The sequence below is a fragment of the Heterodontus francisci genome, chromosome 6, assembly GCF_036365525.1.
Source record: "Heterodontus francisci isolate sHetFra1 chromosome 6, sHetFra1.hap1, whole genome shotgun sequence".
Classification (NCBI taxonomy): domain Eukaryota; kingdom Metazoa; phylum Chordata; class Chondrichthyes; order Heterodontiformes; family Heterodontidae; genus Heterodontus; species Heterodontus francisci.
In genome coordinates this window covers 122,187,400-122,206,513 of record NC_090376.1, presented here as the reverse complement: position 1 = coordinate 122,206,513, position 19,114 = coordinate 122,187,400, and the positions used below count along the sequence as shown (strand labels likewise).

The window sequence follows — 19,114 nt, the reverse complement described above, 5'->3', positions numbered from 1 at the left end:
GCAGTTTGATGCAACTGAGTGTCTTGCTAGGCTGCTTCAGAGGGAAGTTAAGAGTCGACCATCTTGGTGCAGGACTGGAGTCACACATAGACCCAGATCGGCTAAGGGTAGCAGGTATTAAGGACATGAGTAAACCAGTTGGATTTTTACGACCGTCCAACAGCTTCATGGTCACTTTTACTGGCACCAATTTTTATTTTGTGATTTTTTTTTGTTAAAAACTGAATTCAAATTCGCAAACTGCAATGACAAGATCTGAACTCAGATTGTCTGGATTACTAATGCAGGAACAACCAATTACACTGCCATTCCCATTACCCAATTTGTGCAGACATCGAGCAAATAGTTTTCAGTTTTCCTTTTGCCATGTACCATTATCCCTTTTGTCATTTAATCTCTGCTGCTCGCACTCTTTTTTTCTTTCCTCCCTGCTTAAAACCTGTTACATCTCTAACTTTTCCCAGTTCTGCTAAAAAGTCATAGATCTGAATCGTTAACTCGGTTTCCTTCTCCACAGATGCTGCCGGACCTATTGAGTATTTCCCGCATTTCCTGTTAAAATAATTTTTTTTTTTAAAAGTGCGTCTCTGCTGCTACTAGAAAGAAACACGTCAGGCAGTTTATTTTTCTAACTATACAACTACAATTGACCTTTATGAGGCCCCTTTGACATAGTAAAAAGGTCCAAGGTGTTTTCTAGGAGCTTCATCAGTCAAAAAAAACTGACGCCCAGCTACATATTAGTCACAGGTGACCAAATGCTTGGTCAAAGAGGTAGATTGTACGGAGGACAGTAAGGTAGAGAAGTGGAAAGGGTTAGGGAGGGAATTCCAGAGCTTGGGACCTAGGCAGCTGAAGGCACAGCCGTCAACAGTGGAGCGATTAACACTGGGGATGTTTAAGAGGCCAGAGGAGCGCAGAGATCTCGGAGGGTTGCAAGATTGGAGGAGATTACAGAGATAGAGAGGGGCCAGGTCATGGAAGGATTTGAAAACAGGGATGAGAATTTTAAAATTGAGGCACTGCCAGTCCAGGAGCCAATGTAGATCAGCGAGCACAGGGGTGATAGGTGAACAGGACCTGGTGCACGTCAGGAATTAGCAGAATTTTGGATGGTCTCAAGTTTACGGAAGGTAGAAAGTAGGAGGCCAGCCAGGAATGCATTGGAATAGTCAAGTCTAGAGGCAACAAAGGCATGCATGAGGGTTTCAGCAGCAAATAACCTCGGGTGGGGGTGGATTCAGGTGATGTTATGGAGGTGGAAAGAGGTGCTGCTGATATGTGGTCGGAAGCTCATCTCAGGGTCAAACACGACACCAAAGTTACGATCAGCCTGGTTCAGCCTCAGACAGTTGCCAGGAAGAGGGATGAAGTTAGTAGCTAGGGAACAGAGTTTGTGGCATCAACTGAATTTGCCATTGGCTACACTTTCACAATATGGAAGCCTGTCAAGGTTACTGAAATGAATGGAGTCTGCCACTCCCTCTCCCATGACAACACTGCAAAGACACGGATGGACTGTTCAGCTTTCAATGTGACCATGACCGGAACAATTGCTAACAGGCTGTAAATGGCCCCTTTATAGAACAGGGTTGACTCAGATAGCACAAGTGCTATTGACAACAACAATACAGTTTTAATTACCTGGGACATTTTGCACCAGAAGCAACAATAACCTTCGACAAGAGGATGTCCATTCACTGAATCTCACCCAAACTGCAGTCATTATAAAAGAAATGTGCACTGGAATAAAGTCAGCTTTCCTGTCAGCTAGTCTTTATAGGGCTCAGAGAGTCACTAACCCTCCAGGATTGTCCCAGAGTCTCCAGGAATTATAGATTAATCACCCAGACACTACAGAGAGCAAACCCAGGAGAAAAACCTTAATTCAAAAGAATCTTTTTTTAACATATCCTTTGAACATTTTTGTTGCTTATTTATATAAATATTGGAGCTGAGACTAAATTGCTGTTTGACCGTGTGGGGCAGCTGGAGGACAGAGGTCGTGATGAACATTCTGGCCCAAAGTTAAAAGACCTTGGTTGTTCACACTGCAGAGTGGCAAGACGTTGCAAAGATGACTCTGTAGTAACCTGCAGAGTCACATGAAACTTTTCACAAGTACCCCTACCTCTTGCTGCTGGGTCTGTCCCTCAGTATTAGCAAGGTTGATTCAGCAACAACTGTTCACAACACATTACTGAACCGCTTTTAATGCAAGTGCTTCAGAAATTTAATAGGGCACTATGCAGTAGTTTAATAGTAGAAGCACACCATTGCTCTTCATTTCAATACAGTCTTCATGGCATCTACATGGTGTCACCCAAAACTCTATGCTTTGTATACGGAAGTTCAAATATAAAACCATCAATTGATCTCAAGTTGTTTAAATATGCATTCATTAGAAATAACTTGCATTGCTTTGATGACCTCACGACATCCTAAAGTGCTTTACAGCCAATAAAGTACTTTTAAAGTCATAGAGTCGTACAGCATAGAAACAGGCCCTTCAGCCCACCGCGTCCATGCCGACCATAATGCCTATCTGTACTAATCCCACCTGCCTGCATTAATTCCATATCCCTCTATGCCTTGCTCATTCAAGTACCTGTCCAGATGCCTCTTAAATAAATATTGCTACTGTTCCTGCCTCCACCACCTCCTCTGGAAGCTCATTCCAGATACCCACTATTCTTTGTGTGAAAAATTTACCCCTTTGATCCCCTTTAAACCTCCTCCCTCTCACCTTAAATCTATGCCCTCTAGTTTTAGTCACCCCTACCATGGGAAACAGACTCTGGCTATCTACGCCGCTCATAATTTTTATATACCTCTATCATGTCCCCTCTCAGCCTCCTTTGCTCCAGGGAAAACAGACCCAGCCTATCCAATCTCTCTTTATAACTCAAGCCCTCCAAACCAGGCAACATCCTTGTGAATCTTTTCTGCACCCTCTCTAGCTTAATCACATCTTTCCTGTAGTGCGGCGACTAGAACTGCACACAGTACTCCAAATGCGGCCTAACCAACGTTATGCACAACTGTAACATGACGTCCCAACTCTTGTATTCAGCGCCTCAGCCGATGAAGGCAAGCATGCCATACGCCTTCTTCACCACCCTGTCTACCTGTGTTGCCACTTTCAGGGAACTATGTACTTGCACCCCAAGGTCTCTCTGCTCAACAACACTCCCCAGGGCCCTGCCATTCGCTGTATATGTCCTGCCCTGGTTTAACTTCCCAAAATGCATCACTTCACACTTGTCTGCGTTAAATTCCATTTGCCACTCCCTTGCCCACTTTCCCAGTTGATCTATATCCTGTTGTAACCTTAGACAACCTTCTTCACTGTCCACTTTACCAACAATTTTGGTGTCATCTGCAAACAATGTAGGAAATGTGGACGGCCAATTGCAGACAGCAAGCTCCCACAAACAGCAACGAGATCATGATCAGATAATCTATTTTAGTGAAGAAGTTTGAGGAATAAGTACTGGCCCCGGGCACCAGTGGAGAACTCTGCTGCTCAAATTCAAATCGTGTACCCAAGAGGGCAGGCAGGGCCTCGGTTTAACCTCTCATACAAAAGATGGCTCTTCTGATAGTGCAGCACTCCCTCAGGACTGCACTGCGCACATTGGGTTGCATCCCAGATACAGTCCTAAACACTTAATGTCTATTAGAATAATCAAAACACTTGGCAAAGGGTCTTCAAAACAGTTTAACCACCTCCAAAATCAGAGAAATAACATTAAATGATCAAGACCTGTTCTTTACGACAAATTGTCAATTAAGATTTCATGCAGCAACCACCAATTGATCAACTCTTCATATGTTTCATGCAAGCTTTTGCACAGTCTTAGTGAGATTCCCCAGTGCTGTTTTGCATTCACTGCTGTAACGCCAGTCACTTTTAATGCTTTAAGCAATGTGCGCGCAACCATTTGCTTAAAATTATAGTCGACCATAATTCAATCAGGCGAAAATAAAAAAAGGTTTTTTTTTCAGAAGTATCAACTTTATCAAAGACTGTCAGAGGCTTTTTTTTAATACATAGGGAAAACCCATGTGTAAACACAGTTGTCCCTGCCCAAAATAAACAGCAATTAAGATAATAAAAGCAAAATACTGCAGATGCTGGAAATCTGAAATAAAAATGAGAAATGCTGGAAATACTCAGCAAGTCTGTCAGCATCTGTGGAGAAAGCAGAGTTAACGTTTCAGGTCAGTGACCCTTCATCAGAGCAGTTAAGATGCTAGTCAATTAAAAATTCCCAAAGTGTGATTGATAGATTTTTGTTAGGCAAGGATATTAAGGGATCTGGAACCAAGGCAGGTAAATGGAACTGAGATACAGATCAGCCACAATCTCACTAAATGGTGGAACGGATTCAAGGAGTTGGATGGCCTCTTCCTGCTCCTAATCATATTGGTTTTTGATTAGTATTCAAAGCATCTGATCATCTTTTCAGATACCAAGTTTCATTTTTTTTCCTTTAAAGCAGCAATTTTAGAACCAGCAATGAAAAGCCTGACACATTTATATAAATTTGCCATTGCAGCTATCACCCCACTGAGTGCCAAACAGCTTTACAAATGTGCAATCAGTTCACACTTGTACACAAATGCTGGCCATTTCTCAAAGAATGAGAAAGTATGAAACGTATATTATAATGGCTGCCTGAGCAACAATATACCTATAGGGCTCTCTTAATAGGTTTTTAAATACTCTCTTGGCACAGAATGAAGAGACATGTGACACATGTCTACAATTAAATCCTTGAATATTCTGATACTCTTTAGCATTTGCAATCAGTAAACCACAGGCATTTTAAATCCCAAAGACAAGTACAGATGAAAAGGCCATTCAGCCCATTCATCCACAGAAGGCTACAGCAAACTAGAGCAAGAATTAGCATTTATATAGTGCCTTTAACTTGGTAAAACCATCCCAAGGCACTTTACACATTAGCATTCAAGTGTTATTCTACCAAGCTGACTATTCCAGGTATTAATCTCAGTGTGTCTCCCTTAAAACACTTGAAGGGGGAAAATTTTGAAGGGCTATGCGGAAAGGGCAGGGGAAAATGGGACCAGTTAGATAGTTCCTTCAAAGAGCACAATGGGCTGAATGGCCTCCTTCTGTACTGCATCACTCCACGATTGTGTGCATGTGAAGACATGTTTCCTGGCCTCTTTCTTGCACCAGTTCGTACCCGCCTGCATTGATTAATGGTACAGCTTTGCCAAAGCAAATCATTTCTATTATATTTATATTTCTCATCCCAAAGTAATTCATTTTTATCAGTTGTAACTCAAATCTAATAAGCTTTTGAGAAGTTTATAAATCTTGCTGTAAGTTTAAATGGGGGGGTGGGGGGGGAGGGGAGGGTTCCCCAACACCAATCACACTGAAGGGTAGAGATGATATCAAACTACAGGAGCAAAGCCCAGTTGCTTATGAACATGGTCAAAACCTCAGTGACATGTTTGTTTGGTAACCTTTCCAGTTGCCCAAAAATATCCCACCTACTGTGGACATGTTGGGACAGGCACCCCACAGCAGAGTGAGAACATGATCATGTTCATACTGAATGATTAACAATTTCGTCACAATCAGAGAGAGTTCACCAAACTCTTTCCTGGAACCAGCAACAACTCAGGGACAGAGAAAGACTATTTGGGTCCAGCAAACCTGCTCCAAACCACAATGACCACAGCATCATAACTGACACTTCCCACACCTCCACCTCCTCCATCCCCTGCAGCCATGTAATCTCCTGTTAAAAAAACAGGGCTAATGAGAGAAAAAGTGCTCAGGAGAACTCCTCACCAGCCCCATCAGACAATTAAACCCAGTCCAGGAGATCACAAGGATCAAGTGCTATCTGCACTTTGAAATGAAGACTGTCCCAGTCAAAAACCCATCCAGCTCCCTCTGGAAGGCAGAGAGTCAGCACCCACCACATTCCAGAGGCTCTCTGTATTAGAATTCTAGCACAATATTCCCCAGTAAATAGCTAGCAATTGAATACTTATTCTAATGCAACATGACAAAACTGCCAATTCAAAATAAGCAGTAGGATAATCATCGCTCCAGTAAACTTGTTCCAAATGGAGAGTGGCACAAAAACCCATTATTATTTAAAAGCACACAAGGTGGCTATTTATAATTACTGTACCAAATATCATGGTCCATAGAATAAGGGACTGTTGGATTTTTATATTGCTTGCAATCTTAAGGTACACATAATATTCTTTTCCAGTGTCACTTGCGATTCTGCTTTCTCCATTCTGCTTCTCGTACCTTTAATGTAAATTGGAGCAAGTTGACAGGAGCAATTGATTCTCATTGCTTATTTTGAATTGGCAGTTTTGCGATTGTTTTGAATTAGAATGCAAACTAACTCAATTGCTGGCTACATATTTGGGAATGTTCATAACTAATAAATCAGGACATTGCGCAATAAACCTATTATGTACAAAATGCTAACGTGCACATTTGATCCAAATTTGAAATATAGTAAACAGACATGAATCGATGCAAGTCGAAGCAGGCTGAAGAATCACTTCAATTTTATGTAAATAGATGCAAATGAAGGCCATAATATTACAAGTTAATTACAACAGGTTCCCAAATTCAAAATACTCGATAAAGGAGAAACTGTTTCCACTGGCAGGAGGGTCAGCAATAAGAGAACACGGAACTAAGATAAATAGCAAAAGAACCAGGAGAGAGGAGAATTTTTTTTTTTTTTACACAGTGAGTTGTTGTCATAGAGTTATACAGCACAAAAACAGGCCCTTCAGCCCATCGTGTCCATGCCGGCCATCAAGCACCTATCTGTTCTAATCCCATTTTCCAGCACTTGGCCCATAGCCTTGTATGCTATGGCATTTCAAGCGCTCATCTAAATGCTTCTTAAACATTGTGAGGCTTCCTGCCTCTACCACCCCTTCAGGTAGTGTGTTCCAGATTCCAACCACACTCTGGCTGAAATTTTTTTTCCTCAAATACCCTCTAAACCCTTACCTTAAATCTATGGCCCCCTGTTATTGACACCTCCACTGAGGGAAAAGTTTCTTCCTATCTACCCTATCTATGCCCCTCATAATTTTGTATACCTCAATCAGGTCCTCCCTCAGCCTTCTCTGCTCTAAGTAAAACAACCCTAGCCTATCCAGTCTCTCTTCATAGCTGAAAGGTTTCAGCCTAGGCAGTTGTGATCTGGAATGCGCTGCCTGAAAGGGCAGTGAAAGCAGATTCAATAGTAGCTTTCAAAAGGTAACTGGATAAATTCTTGAAGGGGAGAAACTCACAGGGCTATGGGGAAAGAGCAGGGGATGGGACTAATGGGGTAACTCCTTCAAAGAGCCGACACAAACACAATGGGGCAAATGGCCTCATTCTGTGCTAGAAGTAATTTGGTTATTAATTCTAAACAAAGAAGAATATTTTAAATGAAGAATAAGCCAAAGGCCCTCCAAGCCTGCACCGTCATTCAATAAGACCATGACTGATCTTCTACCTCAACTCCACTTTCCCACCCTATTCCCATATTCCTTGATTCCCTTAGCATCCTAAAATCTACCTCTCTATCTATCTATCTCTGTTGAATATACTCAATGACTGAGCAATCACAGCTCTCTGAGGTAGAGCATTCCAAAGATTCACAACCCTCAGTGAAGACATTTCTCCTCATCTCAATCCAAAATGGCCAACCCCTTATCCTGGGACTGTGACCCCTAGTTCAAGATTATCCAGCCAGGGGAAACAGCCTCTCAGAATTTTATGTTTCAATGAGATCATCTCTCATTCTTCTAACCGCCAGAGAATATAGGTCCATTCTACTCAATCTCTCCTCATTGGACAACCCTGTATTGCAGTAAAAAGTTTACATAGCATATAGAAATATGTTACTCTTATTTGCAAACATACCTGGATAACATATTTAGAAGTGCGAAAGATTCATATATTGATGAGTATTAAGTATAGGAGCCGAGTTACAGAAGTATTTTGTTGAAGTAAAGTTTGGAACTTTGCCATGACTGATCCGTAGCAATTCTGTGATTCAGCATCTCAAGTAGACTCCCAAAACGTGAGTTCAACTGAGTTCTGAAATACTGTGCACGGCAGCTAATCATTTAAGTTTTATTATCTTGGTGTTAGGTAGAACTTGTGGACAATGAAATAACTATCCCGAAACCTCTCCACCTCTCGCTCCGACTTTAAGACACTCCTTAAAACCTACCTCTTTGACCAAGTTTGTTTCTCCTTACGTGGCTTGCTGTCAAATTTTGTTTGATAACCCTCCTGTGAAGAACTGTGGGATGTTTTTCTATGTTAAAAAGGTGATATATAAATGCAAGTTACTGTGTGTGTTGAACCTTCTTAAAATCAACTGCTGTAAAATAGGGCATCTTAGAAAATCAGTTTGTACACAAATACTGTAAAATAAAATTGTCAAAACTACTCAATGCACACAGCTTTTCAAAGCAAGTAACCAGAAACGGAATTAAAGGCACCTTAACCAAGTTTTGTCAGCTGTATTGCTTGTTTGACAGGTATACAATAACTTTCACAAATAGCTGATCAAACCAAGGAAAAATTAGATATCACTAACATAAATCTCAATCAAGAAAACATTTCACCTGTATGACCCAGGAGGCTGCAGAAACAAACCGGCTCAAAAGCATCTCCACCTTGACTCTTAGAAGGGGGAGATGCAGAGAATTATTTTTATGCAGTGAGTTGCTGTGATCGGGAGTGCACTGCCTGAACCAGATTCAATAGTAATTTCCAAAACACAATTAGATAAATACTTGAAAAGGAGAAATTTGCAGAGCTATGGGATAGCTCTGTCAAAAAACCAACACAGGCACAATGAGCCAAATGGCCTCCTTCTGTGCTGGATGATTCTTTCTGAAACATACAACATAAAAAGGGGGAATGGGGGAGGGCTCAATGTTCCTTTTAACACACATTAAGTCAATTTAAAAAATGCAAATCATCACAAAACTCAAAAAATGTTTTAAAAGTGCAATAACGAAAACAGTAATAAACTAACAAAATCCCAAATAAAGTTATTCACCATTAGCAAAAACCAATCTATAATTGTATAACATACAACACAACCTACATGTAACACATATAACATCAGCAAAATGCAAAATAATATACAGAATGCTCCTGTAACTAGGCTCCTGTGTTTGATACCCAGTGTATGAATCTTCCACAGTTCTGAAGGTGACTGTAAATATATTATCCAGGTATGTTTACAAATGAAAGCAACATACTTTTATTTACAAAGGTGAACTTTTTTACTGAAATGAGGGGAGATTGAGTACAATGGACCTAGATTTTGAAATATATGTATAATATAAATACATTATGTTATGATGTGATATATATAACACACCAAATAAATGTAAATATACAATATACAGTTCCAGATACACACACACATCCAGAATGATATGAACACACAGACATGTACTCTACCCCTCTCCGGAAAAGCAGTAACAATGAATAAGCTATCCATCCCTCTCCCTGTCTGGCTGCCGGCTCCGCGGTTACACTGACTGCAGTTACATTGTAACCAGGCCCAGAGCGGTGACAATGGAATGGAAACAGAAAGAGAGATGGAGAGAGGGCCGCCTCTCCTCGCCAGGACCTGCAGCAAGCACAGGCCGAGCTGACTCACCACAAAGACCGAGGTCCGGACAACCTCGGAGACGCTCTGCCGGAGCTCGGCTGCGGTGCCGGGTTTGCTGAGAGCCCTGGTGAACCTCCGTGTTTCCTGAGCCATGGCTCTGGGACTGTGCCAGCATGAACCCCGGAGGCTGGGACTCGCCACCTTGTCCTCCCAGCCTGGTGAACACCTCCAGCAGAGCTCACATCCTCCTCCACCCGATTCCTGCTCCTCCTCCTCACTACCTCTGAGCTTTCCAATATCCTCAATGCGGCAAGCAGAGTGACAATGCTTCAGCTTTTTACAGGATAGAGGAGAATGACCTCTCCCAGTTACTTGTGTAGTCTACAGGAAAGCAGAGGCTGCTGCGTAATCTCTGCTGCCCTCTCTCTCACCATATACTGCTTACACTCCAGGTGAAAACAGAAAGGAAACACAACGAAGCCTCTGGACAAATCACTTCAATTCAAAGTTAAGCAAAAGAAAATGTTGCTCACATCTTCTGGGCTCATATTTAGAGCTGCTGTAGCTATTTGATTTGTATTGTCCCAGCTGATCATCCTGCTTGTTTCCTTTGAAAGACTTGCATTTAAATTTCATTGCAGCACAGAATGAGACCATTTGGCCCATCCTGCCTGTGCTGCCTCTTTAAAAGAGCCATCCAATTGGTCCCACTCCCACTGTTCTTTCCCCACAGCCCTGCAAATTTTTCCTTTCCAAGTATTCGTCTAATTCCCCTTTTGAAAGTTACTATTGAATCTGCTTCCACTGCCCTTTCAGGCAGCGCATTCCAGATCACAACAACTCACTGTGTAAAAAAAAATCATTACCCTCTCTATGGTTCTTTTGTCAATTACTTTAAATCTGTGTCGCTCTGGTTACTGACCATCCTGCCAGAAGAAACTGTTTCTCCTAATTTATCAAACTCTTTGTGATTTTTGAACACCTCTTAAAACTTCCCCTTAACCTTATCTGCTTCTGATAACAGTACCAGCTTCTCCAGTCTCTCCACATAACTTATCCCTGGTACCATTCTAGTAAATCTCCTCTACACCCTCCCCAGGGCTTTGACATCCTTCCGAAAGTGTGGTGCCCAAAACTGGACAGAATACTCCAGCTGAGGCCGAGGCAGTGATTTATAAAGCTTTATAGTTTTGCACACTATGTCTCTATTTATAAAGTCAAGGATCCAGTACGAACACAAGAATCAGGAGCAGGAGTAGGCCATTCGGCCCCTCGAGCCTGCTCCACCACTCAATAAGATCACGGTTGATCAGATTGTGGTTTCAACTCCATTTTCCTGCCTGCCCCATAACCCTTGACTCCATTGTACATAAAAAATCTGTCTAATTCAGCGTTGAATATATTCAATGAGCCAGCCTCCAATGCTCTCTGGGGAAGAGAATTCCACAGACTAACAACCGTCTGAGAAAAGAAATTCCTCCTCATCTCAGCCTTAATTTTTAAACTGTGTCCCCTAATCCTAGACTCCCCCACAAGTGGAAACCTCCTCTCAGTCTTATATACACTTGATCAGCTTTCTATCCTGAAGAGGTTCACATACAATGAATTACTTAAAAGTGCAGTGATTGTTATGAAATGTAATGCAGCAAGATCCAACAAATAGCAATGTGAAAAATGACCTGATCACTGTGTGTTTTGAGAGAATGTTGGTCAGGACACTGAGAGGAACCCACTGCTCTTCTTCAAAGAGTGGCGTGGGTGGTTAACAACCATCTGATCTGCCCTGACGTGCAGACAGAACCTCAATTTATTGTCATAGCTAAAGGACAGCACCTCTGACAATGCAGCACTCATTCAGTACTGCACCGGTCATTGAATTCAATCCAGAAAAGAGTGAGGTCATGCATTTGTGGGGGGATGGGGGGGACAAATAAAGTGAGGGAATATATAATAAACGGGAGGATATTGAGAGGGGTAGAAGAAGTGAGAGACCTTGGAGTGCATGTCCACAAGTCCCTGAAAGTGGCAGGTCAGGTAGGTAGAGTGGTGAAGAAGGCATATGGAATGCTTTCCTTTATTGGCCGTGGTATAGAATTCAAAAGCAGGGATGTAATGCTGGAACTGTATAAAACGCTGGTTAGACCACAGCTGGAGTATTGCGGACAGTTCTGGTCACCACATTACAGAAAGGACAGTATAGGCAGGAACTGAAGAATTTAGATTGGGGGCGGCTATTTGAGGGTAAATCAACATCTGACATGTGGGAGTCTTTCAAACGTCAGCTGATTAGAATCCAGGACCAGCATGTTCCTGTGAGGAAGAAAGACAAGTTTGGCAAGTTTCGGGAAGCTTGGATAACGCGGGATATTGTGAGCCTAGTCAAAAAGAAAAAGGAAGCATTTGTAAGGGCTGGAAGGCTAGGAACAGACGAAGCACTTGAGGAATATAAAGACAGTAGGAAGGAACTTAAACAAGGAGTTAGGAGGGCTAAAAGGGGTCATGAAAAGTCATTGGCAAACAGGATTAAGGAAAATCCCAAGGCTTTTTACACGTATATAAAGAGCAAGAGGATAACCAGGGAAAGGGTTGGCCCACTCAAGGACAGAGATGGGAATCTATGTGTGGAGCCAGAGGAAATGGGCGAGGTGCTAAATGAGTACTTTGCATCAGTATTCACCAAAGAGAAGGACTTGGTGGATGATGAGCCTAGGGAAGGGAGTGCAGATAGTCTCAGTCATCTCATTATCAAAAAGGAGGAGGTGTTGGGTGTCTTGCAAAGCATTAAGGTAGATAAGTCCCCAGGGCCTGATGGGATCTACCCTAGAATACTGAGGGAGGCAAGGGAGGAAATTGCTGGGGCCTTGACAGAAATCTTTGCATCCTCATTGGCTACAGGTGAGGTCCCAGAGGACTGGAGAATAGCCAATGTTGTTCCTTTGTTTAAGAAGGGTGGTAAGGATAATCCAGGAAGTTATAGGCCGGTGAGCCTTACGTCAGTGGTAGGGAAACTATTAGAGAGGATTCTTCGGGACAGGATTTACTCCCATTTGGAAACAAATGAACTTATTAGCGAGAGACAGCATGGTTTTGTGAAGGGGAGGTCGTGTCTTACTAATTTGATTGAGTTTTTTGAGGAAGTGATGAAGATGATTGATGAAGGAAGGGCAGTGGATGTTATCTATATGGACTTTAGTAAAGCCTTTGACAAGGTCCCGCATGGCAGACTGGTACAAAAGGTGAAGTCGCACGGGATCAGAGGTGAGCTGGCAAGATGGATACAGAACTGGCTCGGTCGTAGAAGACAGAGGGTATCAGTGGATGGGTGTTTTTCTGAATGGAGGGATGTGACTAGTGGTGTTCCGCAGGGATCAGTGCTGGGACCTTTACTGTTTGTAGTATATATAAATGATTTGGAGGAAAATGTAGCTGGTCTGATTAGTAAGTTTGCGGACGACACAAAGGTTGGTGGAGTTGCGGATAATGATGAGGATTGTCAGAGGATACAGCAGGATATAGATCGGTTAGAGACTTGGGCGGAGAAATGGCAGATGGAATTTAATCCGGACAAATGTGAGGTAATGCATTTTGGAAGGTCTAATGCAGGTGGGAGGTATACAGTAAATGGCAGAATCCTTAGGAATATTGACAGGCAGAGGGATCTGGGCGTACAGGTCCACAGGTCACTGAAAGTGGCAACGCAGGTGGATAAGGTAGTCAAGAAGGCATACGGCATGCTTGCCTTCATCGGTCGGGGCATAGAGTATAAAAATTGGCAAGTCATGTTGCAGCTGTACAGAACCTTAGTTAGGCCACACCTAGAATATTGCGTGCAATTCTGGTCGCTACACTACCAGAAGGACGTGGAGGCTTTGGAGAGGGTACAGAGGAGGTTTACCAGGATGTTGCCTGGGCTGGAGAGCATTAGCTATGAGGAGAGGTTGGAAAAACTCGGATTGTTTTCACTGGAACGACGGAGGTGGAGGGGCGACATGATAGAGGTTTACAAAATTATGAGCGGCATGGACAGAGTGGATAGTCAGAAGCTTTTTCCCAGGGTGGAAGAGTCAGTTACTAGGGGACATAGGTTTAAGGTGCGAGGGGCAAAGTTTAGAGGGGATGTGCGAGGCAAGTTTTTTACACAGAGGGTGGTGACTGCCTGGAACTTGCTGCCAGGGGAGGTGGTGGAAGCAGGTACGATAGTGACGTTTAAGAGACATCTTGACAAATACATGAATAGGAAGGGAATCGAGGGATATGGGCCCCGGAAGTGCAGAAGGTGTTAGTTTAGGCAGGCATCAAGATCGGCGCAGGCTTGGAGGGCCGAATGGCCTGTTCCTGTGCTGTACTGTTCTTTGTTCACCCAGAGGATGGTGGGTGTCTGGAATTTACTGCCAGGAACGGTGGTGGAGGCAGAAACCCTCAATTCTTTGAAAAGGTACCTGGACATGCACCTGAAGTGCTGTAACTGGCAAGGCTGTGGACCAGGTGCTGGAAGATGGGATGAAATTGGGCGGCTAGTTTTTTTTTCCCGGCTGGCACAGACACGACGGGCTGAATGGCCTCCTTCTGTGCTGTAATTTTTCTATGGTTCTATGCCTGTTTGGAGTAAATTAGTTTGACCTAATGGTCTCCTTCCATCTTGTACACATGTTCTCTGGTCCAGTTGAAGATAAATAAATTAAGACTTGCATTTATATAGCAACTTTCCTAACTTCAGGATGTCCCAAAGCACTTTATATCCAATTAATTTACTTTGAAGTGTAGTCACTGTTGGAATGTAGGAAATGTGGCAACCAATTTGCACACTGCAAGCTCCCACAAACAGCAATGTGATAATGTTTTAGTGATGTTGGTTGAGGGATAAATTTTGGTCAGGACACCAAGGAGAACACCCCTGCTGTTCTTCAAAATAGTGCCATGGGATTCTTTAAGTCTACCTGACAGGGCAGATTTGGTATCGGTTTAGTGTCTCATCCAAACAAATGGCACCTTCAACTGTGCAGTACTCCCTCCATACTGCGCTGGGAGTGGCAGTCTAGATTATGTGTTCAAGTCTCTAGAGTGAGATTTGAGCTGATTACATTTAGACTTACAGATGGGAGTGTTCGAATTGAGGAATGATGAGCTATGTCTTGCCCACATTAATGTTAAAGTGGTGTCTTTGCCATGTCAGTGATCACAGTGCCAGTTTTGTAATATTCCTGGTACAATTCCAACAGCGAGTGAGATGTGCCTTCAGAAATTAGAATGTGGTGAAACTTGCATCTGTGCAATTGAGACACGGGACAATAAAATGTTATATCCCTGAGAAGACTTGTATTTATATTCTCAGCTGTCACTGAGAGTTTAAAATAAATTCTGGACATCAAACGGCAACTAAGGGCGGCACAGTGGTGCAGTGGTTAGCACCGCAACCTCACGGCTCCAGGGACCCGGGTTCGATTCTGGGTACTGCCTGTGTGGAGTTTGCAAGTTTTCCTTGTAACCGCGTGGGTTTTCGCTGGGTGTTCCAGTTTCTTCCTACAGCCAAAGACTTGCAGGTTGATAGGTAAATTGGCCATTATAAATTGCCCCTAGTGTAGGTTAGGTGGTAGGGAATATGAGATTACTGTAGGGTTAGTATAAATGAGTGGTTGTTGGTCAGCACAGACTCGGTGGACCGAAGGGCCTATTTCAGTGCTGTATCTCTCAATAAATAAAATTTAAAAATAAAATAAATTAGAACTAGAATGTGGAACACGCTACCACAGGGAGTGGTTGTGGCGAATGGTATAGATACATTTCAGGGGAAACTAGATAAATACATGAGGGAGAAAGGAATAGAAGGATATGCTGATAGGGTGAGATGAAGTAGGTTGGGAGGAGGCTCATGTGAGGCATAAACACCAAATTAGAGCAGCTGGGCTGAATGGCCTGTTTACATGCTGTAAACGCCAGGTAAGCCCGAGTCCCCATCAATCTTTTATCTTTATGTTCCACTATCTGTTTCTCTGTTGATAATCTTTATTGACTAAACATCTATTCTTTTATTCAGATGTGTGAAGCCAAGCTGCATATTTTGTATACACTGCAGTGGGAAATAGCTGACACTCATGTTAAGTAACACTTATTGTCTAAATAAATCACTGGAAGTGAACATGGTAAGATGCAACTTCCAGGAAGATGGAAGAACAAAAATATTATGACTCATTTTCTAAGTAAGCAATAGCTTTTTGTTTTAATTTTCTGTAACAATCCAAAACATTTATTTTTTTCATTATTTAAGTGTTTTTTAAAAGTGATGATTCAATTATGTGTTACAATGTAATGGATGTGTATACTTTTCTTTATAACATTGTAAATGATTTACCACAGCTGAGAAAAATAAAAATCACTCGAATTCAAAAGAAGAATTCCCATTTGATCACAACAGCAGACTTTGATCTCTTGGATGTATAAAATAGAACCTTTCTAAATGACACTACAGCATTTTAATGAAAAAATATGTATTCCATATTGACATAGAGGCGATGGCATAGTGGTAAGGTTACTGAACTGGTAATCCAGAGGCATAGGCTAATGCTTTGGGGACATGGGTTCAAATCCCACCATGGCAGCTGGTGGAATTTAAATTCAATTAAATAAAAATCTGGAATTGAAAACTAGTCTCAGTAATGGTGCCATGAAACTATCATCGATTGGCGTAAAAACCCACCTGGTTCACTAATGCTCCTTAGGGGAAGAAATCTGCTGTTCCTACCTGGTCTGGCCTACACGTGACTCCAGACCCACAGCAATGTGGTTGACTCTTAACTGCCCTCTGCAATGGCCTAGGAAGCTACTTCAGTTGTCAAGGGCAATTAGGGATGGGCAACAAATGCTGGCCTTGCCAGTGATGCCCACATCCTATGAAAAGAGTTAAAATTATTGCATTAAAGTGTCTGATCACCAAAGTGGCTTGTGCAACAAGATGGTCGGGTAATATTTCCTGCAACCCACATCCATCCCCAATGTTAGACAGAATCAGTGTACCTGAGATACACTGCCCCAGAATCAATGGCAGCTCCTGCCCTGGGCTAATTACATGACCTGGGAACATTCCACACTTGGGCAGACATTAGGGCCGGTGGAAGGTACAGGAAAATGAGGTGCAGATCCAGGATCTTTTGAAAGCCAGAAGGCTCCAGTTCCATCTCAAGATCCTTTGGGTGTGCAGACACTACTCGAGATAGCCCTGTCTCGAAGTCTTTGGACCCTGATCAACACTCATTAAAATGGGAAGGTAGGCTAGAAATGTCCCTGAACCTCATTAGCCTGCCACAGGTTTCCCTGCATCACCTACATCCCATTTGAGTAGAATGGGCCTATATTCTCTGGAGTTTAGAAGAATGAGAGGTGATCTCATTGAAATAAAATTTATTTGAGAGGGTTTGACAGTGTAGACACTGAGAGGCTCTTTCCCCAGCTGGAGAGTCTAGCACTGGGTGGAGGGATAGTCTCAGGATAAAGGGCTGGCCATTTACGACTAAGAGGATACAGTTCACTCAGAGGGTTGTGAATCACTGGAATTCTCTATCCCAAAGTGCTGTGGATGCTCAGTCTTTGAGAATATTCAACACAGAGATCAATAGATTTTTAAACACTAAGAGAATCAAGGGAAGTGGGAATAGTGCGGGAAGGTGGAGTTGATGTACAGGATCAGCTATGATCTCATTGAATGGTGGAGCAGGCTCAATGTGGCCTACTCCAGCTCTTTTTAGATTTAGAGATACAGCACTGAAACAGGCCCTTCAGCCCACCGAGTCTGTGCCGACCATTAACCACCCATTAATACTAATCCTACACTAATCCCATATTCCTACCACATTCTCACCTGTCCCTATATTCCCCTACCGATACTAGGGGCAATTTATAATGGTCAATTTACCTATCAACCTGCAAGTCTTTTGGCTGTGGCAGGAAACCGGAGCACCCGGAGGAAACCCACGCAGACACAGGGAAAACTTGCAAACTCCACACAGGCAGTACCTGTGGAGAGAGAAGCAGAGTTAACATTTCAGGTCTGTTACCTTTCATCAGAACTGGCAAAGGTTAGAAATGTAATAGGTTTTAAGCAAGTGAAGGGGTGGGGGAAGAGAACAAAAGGGAAGGTGTGTGATCGGGCAGAGGGCAGGAGAGATTGTGTGACAAAGATGTCCTGGGACAAAGGCAAAGAGTGTGTTAATGCTTATGGTGGAAGACAAAGCATTAGTCCAGAGAGAGTGTTAATGGCAAAATAATGAACAGCTCTGTTCAAAAGCACAAACATGAAAACACAAGTTTAAGGCAGGCATATGGTTAAAATAAAATAATAATAAAAAAAGTCCAATTATGCTCTGAAATTGTTGAACTCAATGTTGAGTCCGGAAGGCTGTAGGAAAGATGAGGTGCTCTTCCTTGAGCTTGTGTTGAGGTCCACTGGAACACTGCAGCAGGCCAAAGACAGAAGTGTGGGCATGACAGCAGGATGGTGAATTGAAATTGCAAGCAACCGGAAACTGTGGGTCATGCTTGCAGACTGAATGGAGGTGTTCCACAAAGCGGTCACTCAATATGTGTTTAGTCTCCCCAATTTAGAGGTGACCGCATTGTGAGCAGTCAATACTGTATATTAAATTGAAAGAAATACAAATAAATCACTGCTTCACCTAGAAGGAGTGTTTGGGGCCCTTGGATGGTGAGGAGAGAGGAGGTAAAAGGGCAGGTATAACACCTCCTGCGACTGTCCTGGTGGGGGCCAGTTCTGATGAAAGGTCACAGACCTGAAATGGTAACTCGGTTTCTCTCCCCACAGATGCTGTCAGACCTGCTGAGTATGTCCAGCACTTTCTGTTTTTATTTCAGATTTCCAGTATCCACAGTATTTTGCTTTTCGTTCACATCGAAGAGTTTAGTTATACAGCCAGGGGACCACCAGGACAGTCTCTTCCCAACCAGTCCCCATCCACCACCACCCTCCTCCGCCTGGCTGAATTTGTTCTCACATTGAACAACTTCTCCTTCAACTCCATTCACTTCCTTCAAATAAAGGGTGTTGCTATGGGTACCCGCATGGGTCCTAGTTATACCTGTCTTTTTGTGGGATATGTCGAACATTCCTTGTTCCAGTCATACACAGACCCCCTCCCCCGACTTTTTCCAGTACATCGATGACTGTATCGGTGCCGTTTCCTGTTCCCGCCCCGAACTGGAAAACTTTATCAACTTTGCCTTCAATTTCCACCCTTCTCTCACCTTTACATGGTCCATCTCCGACACTTCACTTCCCTTCCTCGACTTCTCTGGGGATGGGCTGTCCACTAATATTCATTATAAGTCCACTGACTCCCATGGTTACCTTGACTACACTTCCTTACACCCTGCTTCCTGTAAGGACTCCATTCCAATATCCCAGTTTCTCCATCTCCGATGCAGGTGTTTAAGATAATCAAATGAGTTAA

At 42.9% G+C, this 19,114-nt stretch overlaps 1 protein-coding gene across 3 annotated transcripts in view; it reads right to left on the bottom strand.

Annotated features, from left to right (window-relative positions):
• Positions 1–10,057, bottom strand: part of LOC137371521 (dedicator of cytokinesis protein 9-like) — a 291,071-nt gene extending 281,014 nt beyond the window's left edge. For all 3 annotated transcript variants that reach the window (XM_068034244.1, XM_068034249.1, XM_068034248.1), the window contains exon 1: positions 9,705–10,057. In XM_068034244.1, coding sequence (XP_067890345.1) covers positions 9,705–9,809 — 105 coding nt within the window. In that variant the 5' untranslated portion in view covers positions 9,810–10,057. The remainder of the gene's footprint in view (positions 1–9,704) is intronic.
• Between the last annotated feature and the right edge of the window lie 9,057 nt (positions 10,058–19,114).